Raw genomic sequence first — 21,583 nt, 5'->3', positions numbered from 1 at the left:
ATATAAGATACACTAATATCTTTGTGTTTCTGTGATCTGCCTCATCTGCTGACCTGCCACAGAAAGTAGTTAAAGATCTCTCCCTCAGAAGAAGTCTGCTGGTTAATCCTGCTGTGTACTTTCTAAGGTTCCTTTAACTGATTTAATGGGCGGGGCTCTGCTGGGGGTTCACGGGTTAGGAGTGGAGGCAGGGGGGTTTTTATGCAGGTATCCGTGTTGTGATGTCACAATAAGTGAGGAGCTTTCAAACGGCTCATAGAAGCAAATGATTCCTGACGGCAAACTCTTTCAGACAATTTACAGAAAACGGATGGATGTCTCAGTGTTTTGAGCGTTTATAGGGGCAGAGAGACATAATTATATTATTACATAAAATTATATAAAAACACTTAACCCCCTTCCCAAAAGCTTCCTGTTGTAATAATTTACTAAACATGCAAAAAAAATTACATTTAACATTAGCATAAAAAACAAGTAGACTTTCTGACAACTAGGTAATTATGATATTATATAAAAACATTGTCAACTTATGACTATATTTTGACAAGGAAATGAAAATATGATAGCATAATAAGTTATTACACCCATTATTACACAAGACATAACTAAAACAGCTATTGTTTTAGTAGTAGTAGTATTTTTTAACCCAAAACAAAAGTTTTATGTGTTAATCACAATCGACATAACATGTTTTTCCTCAAAGGGTAATGTAAAATTAGTAAAATAAACGTATTTTCTTATTTTTATATTGATATAAAAATATAGATCAGTATAGAGCAGTATAGATTGATTATGAACATTATCGATCACTGCAAAGTGAATATGGAACTTGTAGAGCCATATATAAGGTGCACATGGAATTGTACAGTGCATTATAGTGCATCATAGCGGTCTTAAAGAACATTTAAGAGCATTATAGAGAACATATGGAGTATTATAGAGCATGGCAGAGTATATAAGGTAATATGATATTACAAAGCATATATGGAAGGTCTACTAAAGTATTATAGAGAAGATATGAGATATTGTAGTGCAGTACAGAGTTCACATGAGCATTATTGAGCTTTATAGAGTGTTGGAAATCAAAAATCATCAATAGAAGCTAATATTACAGACTGCTTTTGATTTGAGTTTAGAAGTTAATAGAAATAAACTATAGGTCTGTATAGGGTAATGTAAAATTAGTAAAATAAACGTATTTTCTTATTTTTATATTGATATATAAAATATAGCTAGTATTATATATAGCTATATTTATATTTATAGTATTATATTTAACTATGTAAAAGTACATAGTTAGCTAGACTTGTATGTTTCAAGTAGCACAGATAATAACCTGTATAAACTAATTATCAGAATTAGCATTAGCCATTTTCAGTTAACTGAGGTAACTGTGTTAATTATAGTGTTCATTTTAGTGCAGATTTATTCAGATTTAATCATTTTTATTCCTGGTTTTGTTGTCTTGAGCTCAGTGTGACTGAGATCTCGTGAAGAAACTGAAGACAGGAAGCAGCCAGGTAGCGTTAGCGGCTGGCTAAATGGACACCATGTGTGCTGTGGTTGTAAATAGGTTTAAAGCAGAGTTTAGCACCGGGCTCGGCTGATCCGGAGTGATAAAAACAGACCCGTCTGAGGAGCAAACAAGCGGCACTCCTGATAAACCAATCAGATGACAGCGAGTCGTCTGGAGGGCCGCGCCAGACCTGCAGACAACCCTTATTTAGCCTCTTAATCGAGTGCTGTTTGTTTTATTTACCTCCATTTTTTGCCTCACTGTTCATATAGTGACATACTGGCTAGCACAGGTTCTAGCTCTTTCAGATAATCAGTGCTCAGTAATGTACCATACCAAATCATGGGTGTATTTTAAGCGTTACGTGAAATAATAAACCAATCAGAGAGTCTCTCTGTCGCTCATCATTCCTTTTAAGAGTAGAACCAGGTGAGCTCTGACTTTGGCGGATTGCTATTTTAACGGTGCAGCTACCTGGACGTGTACAAAACAAACACTTCTCAGCAGAGGAAACTGAGCTGCTGGTTGACGCTGTGAAGGAGCTCCAGCAGCTCATTTACGGAAACAGCAATGTTATTTTATTTACTTTTCTGTTTATTGTTGATGTAAAAGTTGCTGAGATAGCGATGAACGTCTGACTGTTGGCGTCAGTCTAGGTTGTATTTAGTCAGTGGAGCTCCTGTGTTTTCTGTTTCCAAGATAAACAAGCAAAACTCCACAAATGTACCTGAACACACCTCATTTCCAGAACACCACGCCCATCAGTGTAGATATATTCAGAAGCTCTGCTGATATTCAAACCAGGAAGGAAGGAGAGAAAATATACTGTTTTTGGGGTGTAAGATAGCGATGAACAGCAGTGAGGGCAATGGTGAGTAACATGTTTGTTTTAACAGTTGCTGCAGCACCGACATAAACACGGTCTTAAAAGAGTCTCTCTACAAAGTAAACCACTACAGATCACCGGACATAAAAGAGGATAAAGACACAAACGATGAGGATCAAAGAGCTTCACCGTACACACAGAGAGGCTGAGAGATACCTACAGAACCCTGGCAGAAGCTACAGTTAGCCGCAGCAGTGAGAGCGTAATCACCGTAATCATTACGGTATTTGTGACGGTAATGACAGCGCTGCTTCTGCTGCACCTTCATCAGCTCCATCTGCAGCTCTGAGCTTTATCATCCTCCACAGAGCCGCCGTAATTCTCTGTGATTTCAGAAACGCTGGACTAATTACGGGGTTAACCCTCACAAAATAAACACTTACAGCAGCATAGGGAGTGTGTGTTTGTGAAGGTGTGCTGGTGAATGTGTGTTTCTCAATGTGTGTTTGTAGGAATTACAGGGGAAAAAAGTAGAGGCTAGAAGGCTAAAAACAATGAGTTACATCACTAACTGGGAAATACCTTACCCTAAAACTGGCTAACGCTAACTCTTACACTGCTAATACTGTAAACAAAAAAGCTAACACAAGCTAACCAAAAAAGCTAATAGAGGGCAATTGAAAATAGCTAATAGAAGCTTACTGAAAATAAGCTAATATCAGCTATTTAAAAAAAGCTAATAGAAGCTAACTGAAAAATGCAAGAAGAAGCTTATTGAAAACAGCTAATAAAAGCATACTCAAAAAGGTTAATAGAAGCTAATTGAAAAACACTAAAAGAAGCTAATTGAAACAAGCTAATAGAAGCTAATTGAAACAAGCTAATAGAAGCTAACTCAAAAACGCTAATAGAAGCTAATTGAAAACTGCTAACTACAATGCTAACAGAAGCTAACTGAAAAAAGCTAATAAAAGCTAACTAAAAATAATAATAGAAGCCAACTGAAAAAACTAATAGAAGCTAACTGAAAAAAGCCAACACAAGCTAAATAAAAAGCTAATAAAAGCTAATTGAAGCTAATTGAAACCAGCTAGCACAAGCTAACTAATAAAGCTAATACAAGCTAACTTAACTAAAAAAAAGCTAATCGAAGCTAAGTGAAAATAACTAACTCAAAAAACTAGCTGAAAAAACTAATGGAAGCTAACTGAAAAAGCTAACAGAAGCTAACAAAAAAGCTAATACAAGCTAAATAAAAAGCTAATAAAGATTATTTGAAAACAGCTAATAGAAGCTAACTGAAAAAGCTAATAGAAGGTAACTGAATGGTCAGTGCTGGATGATGATGCTAATTCACTTATTCACTCCTGAACTCTGCTGCTTCCCAGAGCAGAATTCCGGGCGGTATTCCCGCTGTCTCTGGGGAATGAGGACGTATTCATTCAGATCTCTCTATCTCACACACACACACACTCTCTCTCTCTAACATACACACCACCACCTACACAGCTCGCCACGGAGAGCAATTAGTCAAAAGTGGTTGTTTTTGAGTTTGACGGGGGAGGACGTCCCCGAAGACAGGGTGACAAAAGACGCGGTGAGGGGCGCCGGAGGACCCGGCTCAGGAATTTAACTCTCTTTTAATCAGAACCGCGCTTCCACTGACCGGAGTTAACCGGTTCTTTCATCCCCCCGTCCCCAAACCCTTCCCCAAAACCGTCCACATCCACCTTCAGCCTATAGTCTTTCCCTCTGTCTCTCGCCAGACACGTCCTCTCATCATTCACTCAATGCCACACTGCAACATACACTGTAAACAACAGTATCAGGACACCCACTGCTCAAACGCTTCACTCTAACAGACCCCCACTCTAACAAACGCCCACTCTAACAGACCCCCACTCTAACAAACGCCGACTCTAACAGACCCCTCACTCTAACAAACCCCCACTCTAACAAAAAAAACACTCTAACAACCCCTCACTCTAAGAAACCCCCACTCTAAGAAACCCCCACTCTAAGAAACCCCCACTCTAAGAAACCCCCACTCTAACAAACGCCCACTCTAACAAACGCCCACTCTAACAAACGCCCACTCTAACAAACGGCCACTCTAACAAACGGCCACTCTAACAAACGCCCACTCTAACAAACGCCCACTCTAACAAACGCCCACTCTAACAAACGCCCACTCTAACAAACGCCCACTCTAACAAACCCCTCACTCTAACAAACCCCCACTCTAACAAAAAAAACACTAACAAACCCCCACTCTAAGAAACCCCCACTCTAACAAACACCCACTCTAACAAACGCCCACTCTAACAGACCCCTCACTCTAACAAACCCCCACTCTAACAAATCCCCACTCTAACAGACCCCCCCCCCTTAAATGAGACGAGTTCATCACTCTAACAAACCCCCACCCTAACAAACCCCTACTCTAACAAACCCCCACTCTAACAAACGCCCACTCTAACAAACCCCCACTCTAACAAACGCCCACTCTAACAAACGCCCACTCTAACAAACGCCCACTCTAACAAACGCCCACTCTAACAAACGCCCACTCTAACAGACACCTCACTCTAACAAACCCCCACTCTAACAAAAAAAACACTCTAACAGACCCCACCTAAATGAGACGAGTTCATCACTCTAACAAACCCCCACCCTAACAAACCCCTACTCTAACAAACGCCCACTCTAACAGAACCCTCACTCTAACAAACCCCCACTCTAAGAAACCCCCACTCTAAGAAACCCCCACTCTAACAGACCCCCACTCTAACAGACCCCCACTCTAACAGACCCCCCCTCTAACAAACCCCCACTCTAACAAACCCCCACTCTAACAAACCCCCACTCTAACAAACCCCCACTCTAATAAACCCCCACACTAACAAACCCCTACTCTAAAAAAACCCCACACTAACAAACCCTCACACTAACAAACCCCCCACTCTAACAAACCCCCCACTCTAACAAACCCCCCACTCTAACAAACCCCCCACTCTAACAAACCCCCCACTCTAACAAACCTCCCAGTCTAAACGAGTTCCTCTCTCAAACAAACCCCCACTCTATCAAACCCCCACACAGACTGAGTAAATCTGGAATAAACCCCCACTCTGTGCAGGGAATGTTCGGTGGTGGTTTACTCCGTACGGTTGCAGCCGTACGCTGCGGGATCTAAGGGATGGGCAGTGAAGTTAATGGAAGTGGAGGGAGGAGTAAAGTGCAGTAATTTGTTGCGTTTTTGGTGTTTCGGCTCTTTAATTACGGGTTTTTATTGGACAGGAGTGTGAGTTGGCGTGTCTGGGATGACGGCAGCTCTGAGAATCACGCAAGCTTCAGCTCGTCTCTACAGAGCCTCAGGCGAGTCTACAGCATCAGCCTCCCGTCCAATCAACAGCAGGACAGTCCTGATACACATTCCACAACAGACGAGACAGTTCAGCATTCACCATCTTACTTAAAAACACTTAAAAGAGGTTAAAGAACTGAGGATACAGTACGTAGTTATATTTTTTCTTCGCTGGGGAGAGATCAGGACTGCAGGCAGGCCAGTCTAATATCATCGTCTAGATCAGGGGTGTCCAAACTACAGCCCGTGGGCCATTTGCGGCCCGTTTCCTTTTTTGGAGCGGCCCGTGAGGTATCTTAGAAATAGAAATAAAGTTAGCCCGCTGTTAAGCAGGTTTTTATAATGTGAGATTCAAAGTTTGAACGCTAGGTGTCAGAAACGGGTCAAAGAGTCTAAAAGAGGAGAGAGTGCGCATTTCTAGCGCAGAAGAACAGAGCAAAGAGTCTAAAAGCGGAGAGAGTGCGCATTTCAAGCGCAAAAAAACGGGCCAGAGTCTAAAAGCGGAGAGAGTGTGCATTTCAAGCGCAGAAAAACGGACCAAAGAGTCTAAAAGGAGTTTAATATTAAGAGACATCATGAAATTAAACATCAATTTGAAAAATCTTAGTTTACACAACACTGTCAAAGATAAAGATAGTAAGTCAAGAAAAATGGTGAGTAAATAAAATAAAAAGGAAAAAAGTATTATTCAAAGTGGTATATTTCATTATTTGTTTTATTACGGAGTGTGGCCCGTGACTTCAAATACTGTATATTTCTCCTTCTGGCCCCCGACAAAAAAGGTTTGGACACCCCTGGTCTAGTGTGTCTTTCTATCGTAACCACAGGAAAAGTACACAGTGTGCAGCTCAAAACGCACATGTAAAAGTCATGTACTAATTCTCTAATTTTTATTTTTCCAAAACGTACCCAGGCCTGGAACTTACTATTTTCATATTCCATTACTTTTCCATATGAACCCTGGTGAAATAAACCAGAAATAAGCTGATCATTCCGTTTAAGATTCAGGTAAGCTCTGACTGCTATTTTGCTATTTTAACGGTGCAGCTACTTGGACGTGTCCAACAAACGTTTCTTCTCAGCAGAGGAAACTGAGCTGCTAGTTGACGCTGTGAAGGAGCTCCAGCAGCTCATTTACAGAAACAGCAATGTTATTTCTAAGATGTTCTATTTTGCTTTAATGCTTGTGTTCTTCCTCTTAACATAATGAAGCTCATCCCCATTCCTCAAATGGTTTAATAATATTATGGGATGTAGAGGGAGAAATATGCAATTATCTTCCAGCCTTACTTTAAGGAACATTGTTTTTAAACATTTTTATCATTTTCCCACAAACTGGATCAGATGCTCAGTGCTGAGGAACCTGTGGTGCAGAACATAAGGAAGCTGGGGGATTTAAAGCGCACACACACAGACACACACACACACACACACACACACTACTTTCTCATTCACTTCCAGTGAAATGTTTGTCTCGCCTCCATGGAGACTGAAACTATTGGTTTGGCTCCCGCTGAGTTTCAGCAGCTCAGGGAAATATTTAAAACATCACCACGACCCACCAGAACTCCACCAGAACTCCACCAGAACTCCACCAGAACCATGTCCTGACCTCTCAGAACCTTCAGCAGTAACAGAACCGTGCTGTAGATTAAGATAAAGGACCTCTGTGAGGGTGATAAAGGAAAGATACGAGCTGTCATTCCAGTCCTTTTTAAAATAAACCTCATGATTCTGTTCAGATTTATTCTCAAGCCTGAACTAATCACAGACTATGAAGTCATTCTCAGGTAAAGATTATACTGTATATATCATTATACAGTGCATATCATCGGTGTCCAATGAAAAACATGCACAGTATCTCCAAAACAGTATATAAACAGAATAGAGATAAAACCTTCCTAACCTTCAATGGAAGTCAGTATAAGATTGTAGTTATTTTAGGTCATTTTGAAAAATTGTACACTGTAAGGGACAGTTTGAGTCCTCAAATTATATAGTAAACTAAACATAAAAAGATTACAAAGCTCTGGTAACACTCTAAAGTAATACTGATGTGTGTACGTAAATGTACTATACATTATAAAGCATTATAAAGCTCCTGTAAAATATTATAATACATTACAGAGCAAGTATGGAACGGTATATACTGTAGACCACTGTAGAACTTGCTGGTGTGACATTATATACCCTTATAAAGAGCTTATAGAACATTTTATAGTACTATAATTGTGAGTCAGCACTATAGAGTTTAGTACTGTGTAGCTAATATGGAACATTATAGTGCATTACAAAGCAAATACATAACATTGTGGAGCACAGTAGAGTGTATATGAACATTATAGAACATTATAGACCACATATGAGTCATTATAGAGTAGTATAGCGCTCATATGCAGCATAATAGAGCACGTTTAGTGTATTGTGGAGCACAGTAGAGTGTATATGAACATCATAGAACATTATGAGTAATTATAGAGCAGTATAGCGCACATATGCAGCATTATAGAGCACATATAGTGCACTGTGGAGCAGAGTAGAGTGTATACAAACATTATAGAACATTATAGACCATATACGAGTCATTATAGAGCAGTATAGCGCACATATGCAGCATTATAGAGCAGATATGGGGCATTGTTGAGCACAGTAGAGAGTATATTAGCATTATAGAACATTTTAGACCCTATATGAGTCATTATAGAGCAGTATAGCGCACATATGCAGCATTATAGAGAAGATATGGTGCCTTGTAGAGCACAGAAGAGAGTATATGAACATTATAAAACATTATAGACCATATATGAGTCATTATAGAGCAGCATAGCGCACATATGCAGCATTATAGAGCACATACGGTGCATTGTGTAGCCTAATAGAGAGTATACGAACATTATAGACCATATATGAGTCATTATAGAGCAGTGTAGTGCACATATACAGCATTATAGAGCATACATTTTGTAGGGAGGCAATGTAAACTCTTATAAATCATATTCGGTGCATTACAGAACCCTACAGAGTGCCTATGGACATAAAAAAAATATGTAAGGCACAATGATGTACTATAGAGTGTATATGGACATAATAGAGCATAAACACATAAACAATATAGAGCAGGTATATAGAGGAGTCATTATAGCATGTATTTGTATATTATAGAGATCTTAAGAGCACCATAGAGAGTATATATAGAACATCTCATTGTAGAGAGTTTTATATAGAGCATAGTAGAATATTAAATAGCATTGTGAGAACATATAATATAAAGACATTATAGAGCGTTATAGACTGTATATATTCAGTAACTCATGTATGCTGTTTTTCTGGTTATGTCATTATTAATTTTTGATTATTTTTCTGTTCAGTGTGTATTACAGAACCGGTTTCCGGGTCTCAGCAGTGAAACTCTGATCTGATCTGAAGCCCGAGGCTTTAATACGAGTATAATCTCTCAGAACCGGGTCTTGTGACCAGACAATAACCTGAACCGGACCTCCAGAACACTCAGGAGGAATTTAGCCGCTCCGCTAACCGCAGCTCCGGCACAGAGCCTCTACAGGTCACATGACCGGCGGGTCCCGAGGCTGGGGGACGAATCAGAGGCGGAGTCACGGGTTGGGCCGGGTCAGAACCCCTGGGTTAAATGTTGGCTGAGGCAGACGGAGGCAGGGGGGTCGGGTCTGAGTAAGATGTTCTGGATATTCTGTAGAGGAAATATCTCTACTAAAGCGATAGTCTGAAGGGGAAACTCAGCCTCATCTCACCCCCAAGTCTTAACTAAAGTAAATTAATAATTACTTGAGAAATTCTGTGATTAATTCCGTTAAAAATGCAGCCTTATTGCTTTTAACATGACTTTAGCATTTATTAACATGACAGAGCTCATGTTAATAACAGAGAACTAAAGAGCACATTTTAATATCATAGAGAATTATAGAATATTTAGGATTTTTATGGCCATTACAGAGCACTGTAGCCCTGCATCTAAAACCCAAATTCAACTCAAAACAACCCAAATCAGCAAATTTAACCCAAATCAGCAAATTCAACCCAAATCAACAAATTCAACTCAAATCAACAAATTTAACTCAAATCAACAAATTCAACTCAAATCAACAAATTACAACTCAAATCAACAAATTACAACTCAATCAACAAATTCAACTCAAATCAACAAATTACAACTCAAATCAACCCAAATCAACAAATTCAACCCAAATCAACAAATACAACTCAAATGTAACTCAAATCAACAAATTACAACTCAAATCAACAAATTACAACTCAAATCAACCCAAATCAACAAATTTAACCCAAATCAACAAATTACAACTCAAATTCAACTCAAATCAACAAATTACAACTCAAATCAACCTAAATCAACAAATTCAACTCAAATTAATCCAAATTAAAAATTAAACTCAAATCAACAAATTACAACTCAAATCAACCCAAATCAACAAATTCAACTCAAATCAACCCAAATTAACAAATTCAACTCAAATCAACAAATTCAACCCAAATCAACAAATACAACTCAAATGTAACTCAAATCAACAAATTACAACTCAAATCAACAAATTACAACTCAAATCAACCTAAATCAACAAATTCAACTCAAATTAATCCAAATTAAAAATTAAACTCAAATCAACAAATTACAACTCAAATCAACCCAAATCAACAAATTCAACTCAAATCAACAAATTCAACCCAAATCAACAAATTTAACCCAAATCAACAAATACAACTCAAATTCAACTCAAATCAACAAATTACAACTCAAATCAACCTAAATCAACAAATTCAACTCAAATTAATCCAAATTAAAAATTAAACTCAAATCAACAAATTACAACTCAAATCAACCCAAATCAACAAATTCAACTCAAATCAACAAATTCAACTTAAATCAACAAATTACAACCCAAATCAACAAATTTAACTCAAATCAACAAATTTTACTCAAATCAACAAAATACTACTCAAATCATCCCAGTTCAGTCCAAATCATCTACACCAACCCCCACCTGCCGTCCTGTTGATCAGTCTCTTACCCTGTAACCCCGCGACGCTCTGAGTGATGAGGAGCTTGAGGGCGGAGCTGGACGTCTGCAGGAGGTTCTGGATGTCCCGCCTCACCGTGAACTGGTACCGCTCCTCCATCTTCCTGGTGCAGCAGGTCAGGTTCTGCGTCACACACACCTGCAGGTCCAACCCTACAGCAACACCAACATGTGGATCAGATCAGAATCTGTATCTGAAAGAGTTAAAGAACCTTCACATTCATACGGTTCCATAAGAAACACATAAGTGTATACACATAGGCGTTCGTCCACTTTCTGCAATAACAAAAAAAAGAGTGTTACCAAGGTTTTAAACCAATTTAAAAGTTGTACAAAAAGCCTTTATTAGAAGTAATACAAGCTTGACTGCTGTGTGATGCTCCTGAACATCACCAAGGAGAGACAGATTTTAGCACAACATCTCTTCTTTTACTTCTTCTACTGTTTAAGATGAACTGGACCTAAATTTTTTATTTGGACCAAATTGTGGTGCTTTGGTGTGGACCGTGATTCACTGTACCGCTAACAACTGCTGTCTTGGTTTGGACCTGACTGAAAAGCAGTGTGTGTGTTATATGTGTATAAGTGTGTGTGTGTGTTATATGTGTACAAGTGTGTGTTGTAGGAGTGTATCATGTTCTCCTGCATCACTGTGAGTGTTATCTCTCTGATGGGTTCTGAGATAACGCGGCGCTGCTACGTGCAGTTCCCGGCGCCGCAGTATCAGCAGCATCACCTCCCCATCATCACACAGCCGGAGAACCTGACGATCTCCTGTGGGGACCTGCCGGATTCCACAGAGCCCCTCTCAACCGTATCAACACTGTTAGCGCTGAGTTAGCGCTGATGCTAACGTGGCACGTGCAGCAGATTCACGATCTGACCGAGATAATCAGATAAAAAGACCTCAGGCAACTTCGAAGGAGAATTATGTCCCACCAATTAGCACTAGAGCTACAAGGCAAATGTTGCTAATCACAAATTAGCACCTGTTTTATGAGGATAACGTAGGTAACTAGCAGCAGATGCTCTCACGCCTCTAATTAGCACTGAAGCTATGACGCTAATGCAACTAACAAGCAATAGAAGATTAAATTCCACTAATAAGCTAACACATAATGAAGGGTTAAAAAACAAATAACTAGCAGTTAAACTAACTAGCTAATCACAAATTAGCACTTGTGCTATTAGGCGATTATGCTATTATAGCTAACAATCAGTGTCAGCTTATGTCCCACCAATTAGCATGCTATATATAGAGATATATAAGATATATAGATATAGATAAATAAGAGAACACTTCAGTATCTGAATCAGTTTCTCTGATTTTGCTATTTATAGGTTTATGTTTGAGTAAAATGAACATTGTTGTTTTATTCTATAAACTACAGACAACGTTTCTCCCAAATTCCAAATAATTTTTTTTAAGTCATTTAGAGCATTTATTTGCAGAAAATGAGAAAGGCTGAAATAACAAAAAAAAGATGCAGAGCTTTCAGATCTCAAATAATGCAAATAAAACAAATTCATATTCATAAAGTTTTAAGAGTTCAGAAATCAATATTTGGTGGAATAACTCTGGTTTTTAATCACAGTTTTTTTCATGCATCTTGGCATCATGTTCTCCTCCACCAGTCTTACACACTGCTTTTGGATAACTTTATGCTGCTTTACTCCTGGTGCAAAAATTCAAGCAGTTCAGTTTGGTTTGATGGCTTGTGATCATCCATCTTCCTCTTGATTATATTCCAGAGGTTTTCAATTTGCTAAAATCAAAGAAAATCATAGTTTTTAGTTGCTCTCTTATTTTTTTTTCAGAGCTGTATGTAAAGATATATAGAACTCACTGAGGGTTAGGGTAGGGATGTTTGTTAAGATATTTAAAAAGAACATGTAAATCTGATTATTTACTGAATTACGTCTTTCAGGAGGTTTTTTCAGTAGTTTTTACAGGAGGTTATGGTTGATGTTGTGAAGATCAGAGGCGTGAGTCAGAGCTGCTGTGTGAAAACATTCCAGTGGAGTTACCGCACGACCGGCGAGTGAGCAAATCCAAACATGTGGGACGCCGGGCTCCTCCGGACCTGCGTGAGCTGGCATGTGATGTAGTGTTTCCTAAAGTGAGGAGAGGTTCTGTAAAGTGCTGTTTAACGGGTCGGCCAGGCCCTGTTTATGAGCGGTCCTGACCTCCGTAAAGAACCCGACAGTTCAGACGGATGTGAGTAATGCATACTTACAAAAATACCCAGCGTTGACTGGAAGTCTGCATTAATGTGGCTTTACTGTACTGAAAGTCCCGTTTCTGTTCTGGCTAGCACTGAATTCTTACGTTAAAAAAAGCCCAGTTAGAGCTCTTAACAGGTTCGTTACAGAAATCGGAAACAGTCCAGTCAAAAACTCTATATTTATGCAATATAATGCTCTATAAGGTGCCTATGATCCACATGCTCATTCTGACAGACTGTAATACACTACAGGATGCGTAGGGGGCGCTCTATTATGCTCTATAATGCTGTATTATGTTCATTATATGATCCACACGCTCATTCTGACAGACTGTAATACACTACAGGAAGCGTAGTGGGCGCTCTATAATGTTCATATGATCCACACGCTCATTCTGACAGACTGTAATACACTACAGGAAGCGTAGTGGGCGCTCTATTATGCTCTATTACGTTCATTATAGGATTCACTCTCTTATTCTGACAGACTGTAATACACTACAGGAAGCGTAGGGGGCGCTCTATAATGCTCTATAACCAAACCTGCATCTTTTTGATGACCACTAGTGCTGCTAACCACACTGTTGACTGTTCAGTTTGGTGAGTTGCACAAGATTCTAAATGCCTCCCCCTCTAAAATCCACTTCCTGTAAAGCCTCTCGGTGGAAAACAGGCTTTTACCCAGTGGGACGTTAAGCGCTGTCCCTTTGATCTTGTTTGTGGGTCACGTCCTCTCCATTACACCACACTAATAACAGTGCAGTCATGTTTGAGCCAATTACCATCCATTAGCACAGCCAAGACCCAATTTACTCTCCTCCCAGTCCTGAGAACAGTAAAAAAAAAAAAACATCCTGTCCTCTTTATGTCTATTCTTTAACTTTCATCTGTCCTCCTTTAGTTTATCCATCCCTTAGTCCTGTTTATCTGGTTGGTGGATCTTTCTGGATCAGGTTCAGATCAGGGTGACTGACTCGAACACAGCAGAATATTCCACTTTTTCACTTAAAAAAAAAACAAAAAACTCCTGGGTATATTTTTTGCTCATTGTCCATCTGTACTGTGAAGCTCCGTCCAATCAGCCTTCTGCATTTGGTTTAAATTTAGTTAAATCTGAGCAGAACATATTTAACACGCCGCTAACGTTACTATGTTGTCTAGTTCTCCGCTAACCTTAGTTCTCTCCTGGTAACTTAGCTAACTTTGCGCTAATGTTATGTTAGCTAACTCTCCGCTAACCGTAGTTCTCTCTCCAGTAATGTAGCTAGATAACTCACTCCTAGCGTACGTATGTTAGCTAGCTCTCCGTTAACCTTAGTTCTCTTTGAGGTAACATTAGTTAAGTTACCGCTAAAGCTAGCATGTGCTTTCCCACGGCATTAAACACATAGTCTAAAATTTGATAACTACAGCAAATTTAAGACAATTTTAGACCTTAACTACACAGATTTTAATTTAAGACATTTTCAACGCATTTTCAAGACTTTTTAAGGACCTGCGGGAACCCTGTGAAATGAGGAGGCTTTGTATAGAAATGGTTGTAGTTTCTAAACTCTTCATAGGATATTTTAGAACAACTCCTTGAATTAAAGTCTACACTTCAGTTCAACCTCATTTGTTGTATTTTAAATCCAGTATGGTGGCATGCAAAGCTCAATTTATTAGGATTGTGTCACTGTACAAATATTTTTGGGCTTAACTCAGGTGTCCATATCTGTTCTAGAAACGTCCAAATCTCTCATTGAACTGTCTGTTCTTTAGAGTCTTTTAAGTTATCTATCTTACTATCCTTTACCCGTCCTCATTCTTCCTACTTTTACCCTTATCTATCATTAGAGTGTCCATACCTGCCTTAAGGGTGTCAATCCGATATCTTTGGTATGTCCATACCTGTTCTCAGCAAATTCACCCTAAACACTTAAACAGCTCTGGAAAAAATAAAATACCACTTAAAAATGATGTTTGTCATCTGGAAAATAATCAATAGGAAGATGGATGATCACAAGCCATCAAACCACAAAGCTGAACTGCTTGATTTGCACCAGGAGTAAAGCAGCATAAAGTTATCCAAAAGCAGTGTGTAAGACTGGTGGAGGAGAACATGATGCCAAGATGCATCAAAAAAAAACTGTGATTAAAAACCAACAGGGTTTTTCCTCCAAATATTGTTATATTTCTGACCTTTTAAAACTTTATGAATATGAACTTCTTTGCATTATTTGAGGTCTGAAAGCTCTGCATCTGTTTTTTATTATTTCAGCCATTTCTCTTTTTCTGCAAAAACAATATTTGTATATGGAATTTGGGAGAAATGTCCGTAGTTTATAGAATAAAACAACATGATCTCTTGCTGATGAGCTGTATATCTATATTACCCAAATGTCCAGCATCCTTTTCTGTTGTAATTGCTGGGGGTCGACTCTTAGTTTGAATGGTATATATAAAACATTTTGAAGGGGTTTTGAGTGAATGGAGATGATTTTACTGATTAGCGTTTGTTCTTGGCTCTGAGACTCTGTTTTTAAGCCAGAGAGACAGTGTGAGTCACGCCTCAGCGACGATGATTAATGACAACAAATAAATCTCCTCACTTTTCTCAGCCAGGCCTGGCACTTCTGAATCCATAAAGCTATGAGATATTTTTATCTGCGAGTGTTGTCTGTTTTGAAGTGGCAGCGCCGTGATTGGCAGGCGGGCAGTAAACACTACAACAGTCCAGAAGATTCAGCCGAGAAGCCTCTGCTATCTCCCTCTCTGGAGATGTGCCGGATAAGAGCGATTACAGGAAAAAACACAGCTCTTTTTGCTCTCTGACTTCAGCTGTGTGAAGGACCATCAGATCAAATGTTCTGAGCTCCAGCCTCTGAAGATTTCAATCTACTCTGAGCTAAACTTCACCAACAGCACAAACACACCAGGAGGTGTGGTGCTAACTAACACTGCAGAATTACAGTCAAAATACAGGATAAAATTACAGGGAGCATCAAGAAAGAATGTCTATGTTATAATAGGTAAGTAAATGCACATACTGTAAAAAGGAATTAAACCAGATTGTGATTTGGTGGAGACAACCAACGCCAAGATCAACAGTTCAACAATTTCTCACGATGCCAGATCACCTTTATTCTTTATTACAGGAACTTTAACTGTCCATCTGTTAAAGTTTATGAGGTCCTGCAACCAGTGACTCTACCATTACTGGAAACAGTAGCATTAGCTTTAATGCCCATCATACAGACCCTGTCTAACCTCATGCTTCTCTTATGTACCCTACCTCACCTGATGCTTTATATATAAAATAATAAAATGCCTCTCTAGCCAGATTTTGTGTACATTCCTCACCTGTCTCTCTCTCGCACTCGGCGTGTCTTCGGTTTCCGCCCGCTTTTCCCGCCAGTTCTCGGGCTCCCTATCTTTTTATAAAAGTGCTTTTTTCCAGGCCGCGTCCCAATTCACTAGCTGGGGCAGCGGTCTGCACAGATCCGATTGGCAGAGGAGAGCTTTTGGTGATCTTCCACCACATGTGATTGGTCTGTGCGTTTACTGCGCCGAAAACACACACTTCAGTGATGCGATGCGTTTTTTGCACCGCTTCCCACTGTTTTCTATGGAGAGCGGCCTTATTCAGATTTATCTCACCTTATTCTGATTTTATAGACCCTACCTCACCTCATGCTAATTATATACACCGTACCTCACCTCATGTTTATTTTATAGACCCAACCTCACGTCATATTTATTATATACACTCTACCTCACCTCATGATAATTATATAGACCCTACCTCACCTCATGCTCATCATATACAGGTCCTTCTCAAACAATTAGCATATTGTGATAAAGTTATTATTTATTATTATATTATAAAGTCATTATTTTCTGTAATGTACTGATAAACATTAGACTTTCACATATTTTAGATTCATTACACACAGCTGAAGTATTTCAAGCCTTTTTTGTTTTAATATTGGTGATTTTGGCAAAAAAGTAAAAAAAAATCTAAAAAAATAGCATATTTCATCTAACCAATAAAAGAAAAGTGTTTTTAATACAAAAAAGTCAACCTTCAAATAATTATCTTCCGTTATGCACTCAATACTTGGTCGGGAATCCTTTTGCAGAAATGACTGCTTCAATGCGGCGTGGCATGGAGGCAATGAGCCTGTGGCACTGCTGAGGTGTTATGGAGGCCCCACGATGCTTATATAGTGGCCTTAAGCTCATCCAGAGTGTTGGGTCTTGCGTCTCTCAACTTTCTCTTCACAATATCCCACAGATTCTCTATGGGCTTCATCATGTCAGGAGAGTTGGCAGGCCAATTGAGCACAATAATGCCATGGTCAGTAAACCGTTTACCAGTGGTTTTGGCACTGTGAGCAGGTGCCAGGTCATGCTGAAAAATGAAATCTTCATCTCCATAAAGCTTTTCAGCAGATGGAAGCATGAAGTGCTTCAAAATCTCCTGATAGCTAGCTGCATAGCTTCTGCAGGTCCCCCAAGGTCTGGAATCGGCCCTTCTCCACAATCTTCTTCAGGGTCCGGCCACCACTTCTAGCTGTGCAGCGTTTTCTGCCACACTTTTTCCTTCCCACAGAGGTGCGTTGATACAGCACTCTGGGAACAGCCTATTCGTTCAGAAATTTCTTCCTGTGTCTTACCCTCTTGCTTGAGGGTGTCAATGTTGGCCTTCTGGACAGCAGTCAGGTCGGCAGTCTGACCCATAATTGCGGTTTTGAGTAATGAACCAGTTTTTAAAAAGCCATAGAAATCTTTTGCAGGTGTTTAAAGTTAATTCGTTGATTCAGATGATAAGGTTAATAGCTGGTTTAGAGAACCTTTTCACGATATGCTAATTTTGTGAGATTTCATAAGCTGTATGCCAAAATCATTAGTGACCTGAAATATTTCAGTTGGTGTGCAATTAATCTAAAATATATGAAAGTTTCATTTTTAGAATTTTATTATGGAAAAGAATTAACTTTATCACAATATGCTATTTTTTGGGAAGGACCTGTGGACTCTACCATACCTTATTCTATATATGAACTCAACCTCACTTCATGCTCCTTATACAGACCCTAAATCACCTTTTTCAGATTTTATAGACCCTACCTCACCTCAGACTCAACATATATACCTTATTGTCATCAAATAGACTATAACTCAACTCATGCTCATTGTATAGACCCTACCTTACCTTATTCTGATTTTATTAGATCCTACCTCACCTTACACTAATTCTATTGAGCCTACTTTACCTTATTCTGATGTTATAGACCCATATAAAATCATATCATCACTCCATGTCATGCTCATTCTATAGACCCAACCTCACGTCATGTTCAATATATAGACCCTACCTCAACCTTTTCCGTTTTATAGACCCTACCTCACCTCATGCTCATTATATAAACCCAACCTCACTTCATGCTCCTTATACAGACCCTAACTCACCTTTTTCATATTTTATAGACCCTACCTCACCACAGACTTAACATATATACCGTATTGTCATCAAATAGACTATACCTCAACTCATGCTCATTATATAGACCCTACCTTACCTTATTCTGATTTTATAGACCCTACCTCACCTTACACTCATTCTATAGAGCATACTTTACCTTATTCTGATTGTATAGACCATCCCTCTCCTCATGCTCATTATATAGACTCTACCAGACAGGCACATACATTTAGTAAACTCTACCTCACCTAGTGTACCTGTATACCCCAACAAACCTGCAAATATCCAGCCCTTAAACAGTTCCACAACTTTGTACACCTGTTGTCCACCCTGCACCCACTTACCTGTCTGAGGTGTGTCCGGCACTTCCCGTCCCTCCCCCATGTGGCGCAGGGTGTACTCTTTTCTCACTCCGGCACAGGTGTGCGGACTCGCGGCGCTCAGGTGTGTGAGGTGTGTAAGGTATGAGAGCGTTGTGAGGCTCAGAGTAATCCACAGCCCCCTCAGGGCCATCATCAGCACGATCCACCAGCTACAGTATAGCAGCTGCAGCAGCAGGGCTACGGGGTCAACACAGCAGCATCTTCATCACCATCACCACCATCACCATCCTCACATCATCATCACCATCCCACACGCACACCTCCTCTCTGTAAGAACAGTGACAACACTCCGGACACTCCACACACACACACTCTCTTTCGCTCAGATGTGTGTGGAGTTTCTCAGCTGTAGTCCGAGGTAGAAAGAATCCAGTTCAGGGTGTGTGCTGTACAAAAGTGTGTGTATGTAAAAGTGTGTTTCGGAGTGTGAGACTCCTTCTAGTGTGAGCAGCTTGTGTGAAGTCAGCAGTACTGTTTATACACTCCCCCTTCACACTGTACGTACACACACACGCGCGCGCGCGCACAAGCACACGCACACGCACACGCACACACACACACACACACACACACACACACACACACACTTTTAACGAGACACACGCTGACATCTGCTGGCAGTCACAGGAACTACAGTCCTGGCTTTGATTATTAATAAAAAAAAATAAAAATAAATAAATAAAATAATAATAATATAACCTATGCTGTACTGTTCTTTGGCCACCCTATAGATCCTATCTGGATAAAAATTCGAAACTTACCTTTAGTGCTGTCTCTGATCGTGAACACCTGAAATAAATACAGCACATGTTGATTAACTATTTAATTAGTTAAAAACCTAGTTAGCTAACCTAACTAGTCAGACAAATTACCTTTAAAAACAATTTTAGCCTCACAGCTACATTTAATTTCTTATTGACTTAAAAACAATTATAAAATAAAACAGTTTACCACAATAGTGCTGGTTATCTTAAAAAAGCTATAATTTATAGTTATAATTTAGCTAATATATTTTAATCTGGCTCCCGACAGAAAAGTTTAGCTAGTTATTTTGCTAGCCAAATTACATTTAAGGTGCAATGGAAATTTAAAGGGAAAAAAGCCTCACAGCTAACGTTACATTTGAATTCTCCTTAAATTAAAAACAGTTCTAAAATAAAGTGGTTTACCTACCACAATACTGCTGAGTCGCTTAAAAAGCCAGTGTTATATATTATAATTTAATATACTTTAAAACTGGCGCCTGACAGAAAAGCTAAGCTAGCTCGTTAGTTGTTAAGGTGTAGTTAAGGTGGAATTAAAAATATAAGAAACCAATTTTAGCCTTACAGCTACATTTTATATGTTTTTAAATTAAAAACAGTTCTAAAATAAAGTGGTTTACCTACCAAAATACTGCTGATTAGCTTAAAAGACAGTTCTATGTATTATAATGTAATATAATTTACTTTAAAACGGGCGTCTGACAGAAAAGCTAAGCTAGCTAGTTAGCTAGTCAAATTACATTAAGGTGGAATGTTTTTAAAATATAAACAGTTCTAAAATAAAGTGCTTTGCCTACCACAATACTGCTGATTAGCATACAAAGCCAGTTTTATGTATTATAATTTAGCTAATATACTTTAATCTGGCACTTGACAGAAAAGCTAAGCTAGCTAGCTAGTTAGCTAAGTAGCTAAATTACATTTAAGGTGGAATGGAAATATGAAAAAACAATCTTAGTCTCACAGCTAGCTAAATTTGTTTCTTATTAAATAAAAAAACATTTTAAAATAAAGTGGTTTACAACAATACTGCTGGTAAACTTAAAAAGACAGTTATATGTATTATAATTACATATTCTTATATATAATATATAAAACTGGCTCCTGACAGAAAAGCTAAGCTAAGCTAGCTAGTTAGTTAGCTAAATAGATATATTACATTTTAGGTTGAATGGAAAATTTAATAAACCAATTTTAGGCACACAGCTATTTTACATTCTGTTTGTTTTTAAAATATAAACACTTCTAAAATAAAGTGCTTTACCTACCACAATAGTGCTGGTTGGCATAAAAAGCCAGTTTTATGTTACTATAATTTAATATACTTTAAAAAGGGGCGCCTGACAGAAAACCTAAGCTAGCTAGTCAGTTAGCCAAATTACATTTAAGGTGGAATTGAAAATATCAGAAACCAATCTTAGCCTCACAGCTAGCCACATTTATTTCGTATTAAAATAAAGTGGTTTACAACAATACTGCTAGTAAACTTAAAATGACATTTAAGTATTATAATTTAGCTAAGTTAGCGTAAAAAGCCAGTTTTATGTGTTAAAGTTTAGCTAATATACTTTAATTTGGCACCTGACATAAAAACTAAGATAGCTAGTTAAATTAGCTAACTAGCTAAATTACATTTAAGGTGGTATGGAAAACCAATTTTAATAATAAACTAATTTAAGCCTCACAGCTACATTTTATTTCTTATTAAATTGAAAACAGTTCTAAAATAAAGTATTTTGCCAAAATACTGCTAGTTAGCTTAAAAAGCCAGTTTCATGTATTATAATTATATTAATATATACTTTAAAATACTTCAGACTTTAAAAAAAAGGAACTACTGAAAATATTTTGGGAGAGTGAAGAAAAGAGAATGAAACCACATAAAAAGGGATATGTAATGCTCATAGCATAGAGATCGAGTGAATAAGGTACCTTAAGACATTCGCAACGAGTCTACAGCTTGAGG

The 21,583-nt window shown here is 38.6% G+C and overlaps 1 protein-coding gene across 4 annotated transcripts in view; it reads right to left on the bottom strand.

Annotated features, from left to right (window-relative positions):
* The window catches only part of gpc5a (glypican 5a), a 100,208-nt gene extending 79,030 nt beyond the window's left edge, over nucleotides 1-21,178 (bottom strand). The window contains exons 1-4 of one of the 4 annotated variants that reach the window (XM_049469965.1): nucleotides 20,886-21,178; nucleotides 19,615-19,642; nucleotides 18,815-19,030; nucleotides 10,770-10,931 (exon numbers count right to left, since the gene is read on the bottom strand). In XM_049469965.1, coding sequence (XP_049325922.1) covers nucleotides 10,770-10,931; nucleotides 18,815-19,030; nucleotides 19,615-19,642; nucleotides 20,886-20,906 — 427 coding nt within the window. In that variant the 5' untranslated portion in view covers nucleotides 20,907-21,178. Of the gene's footprint in view, nucleotides 1-10,769; nucleotides 10,932-18,814; nucleotides 19,349-19,614; nucleotides 19,643-20,885 lie in introns of all 4 variants that reach the window. The other 3 variants (XM_049469964.1, XM_022674921.2, XM_022674922.2) reach the window with 3 other exon arrangements.
* Nucleotides 21,179-21,583: the final 405 nt, after the last annotated feature.

Source organism: Astyanax mexicanus, chromosome 21 (genome assembly GCF_023375975.1).
Source record: "Astyanax mexicanus isolate ESR-SI-001 chromosome 21, AstMex3_surface, whole genome shotgun sequence".
Taxonomy (NCBI): Eukaryota; Metazoa; Chordata; class Actinopteri; order Characiformes; family Acestrorhamphidae; genus Astyanax; species Astyanax mexicanus.
The sequence above is the reverse complement of the archived record's forward strand: the minus strand, read 5'-3'. Positions and strand labels throughout refer to the sequence as shown.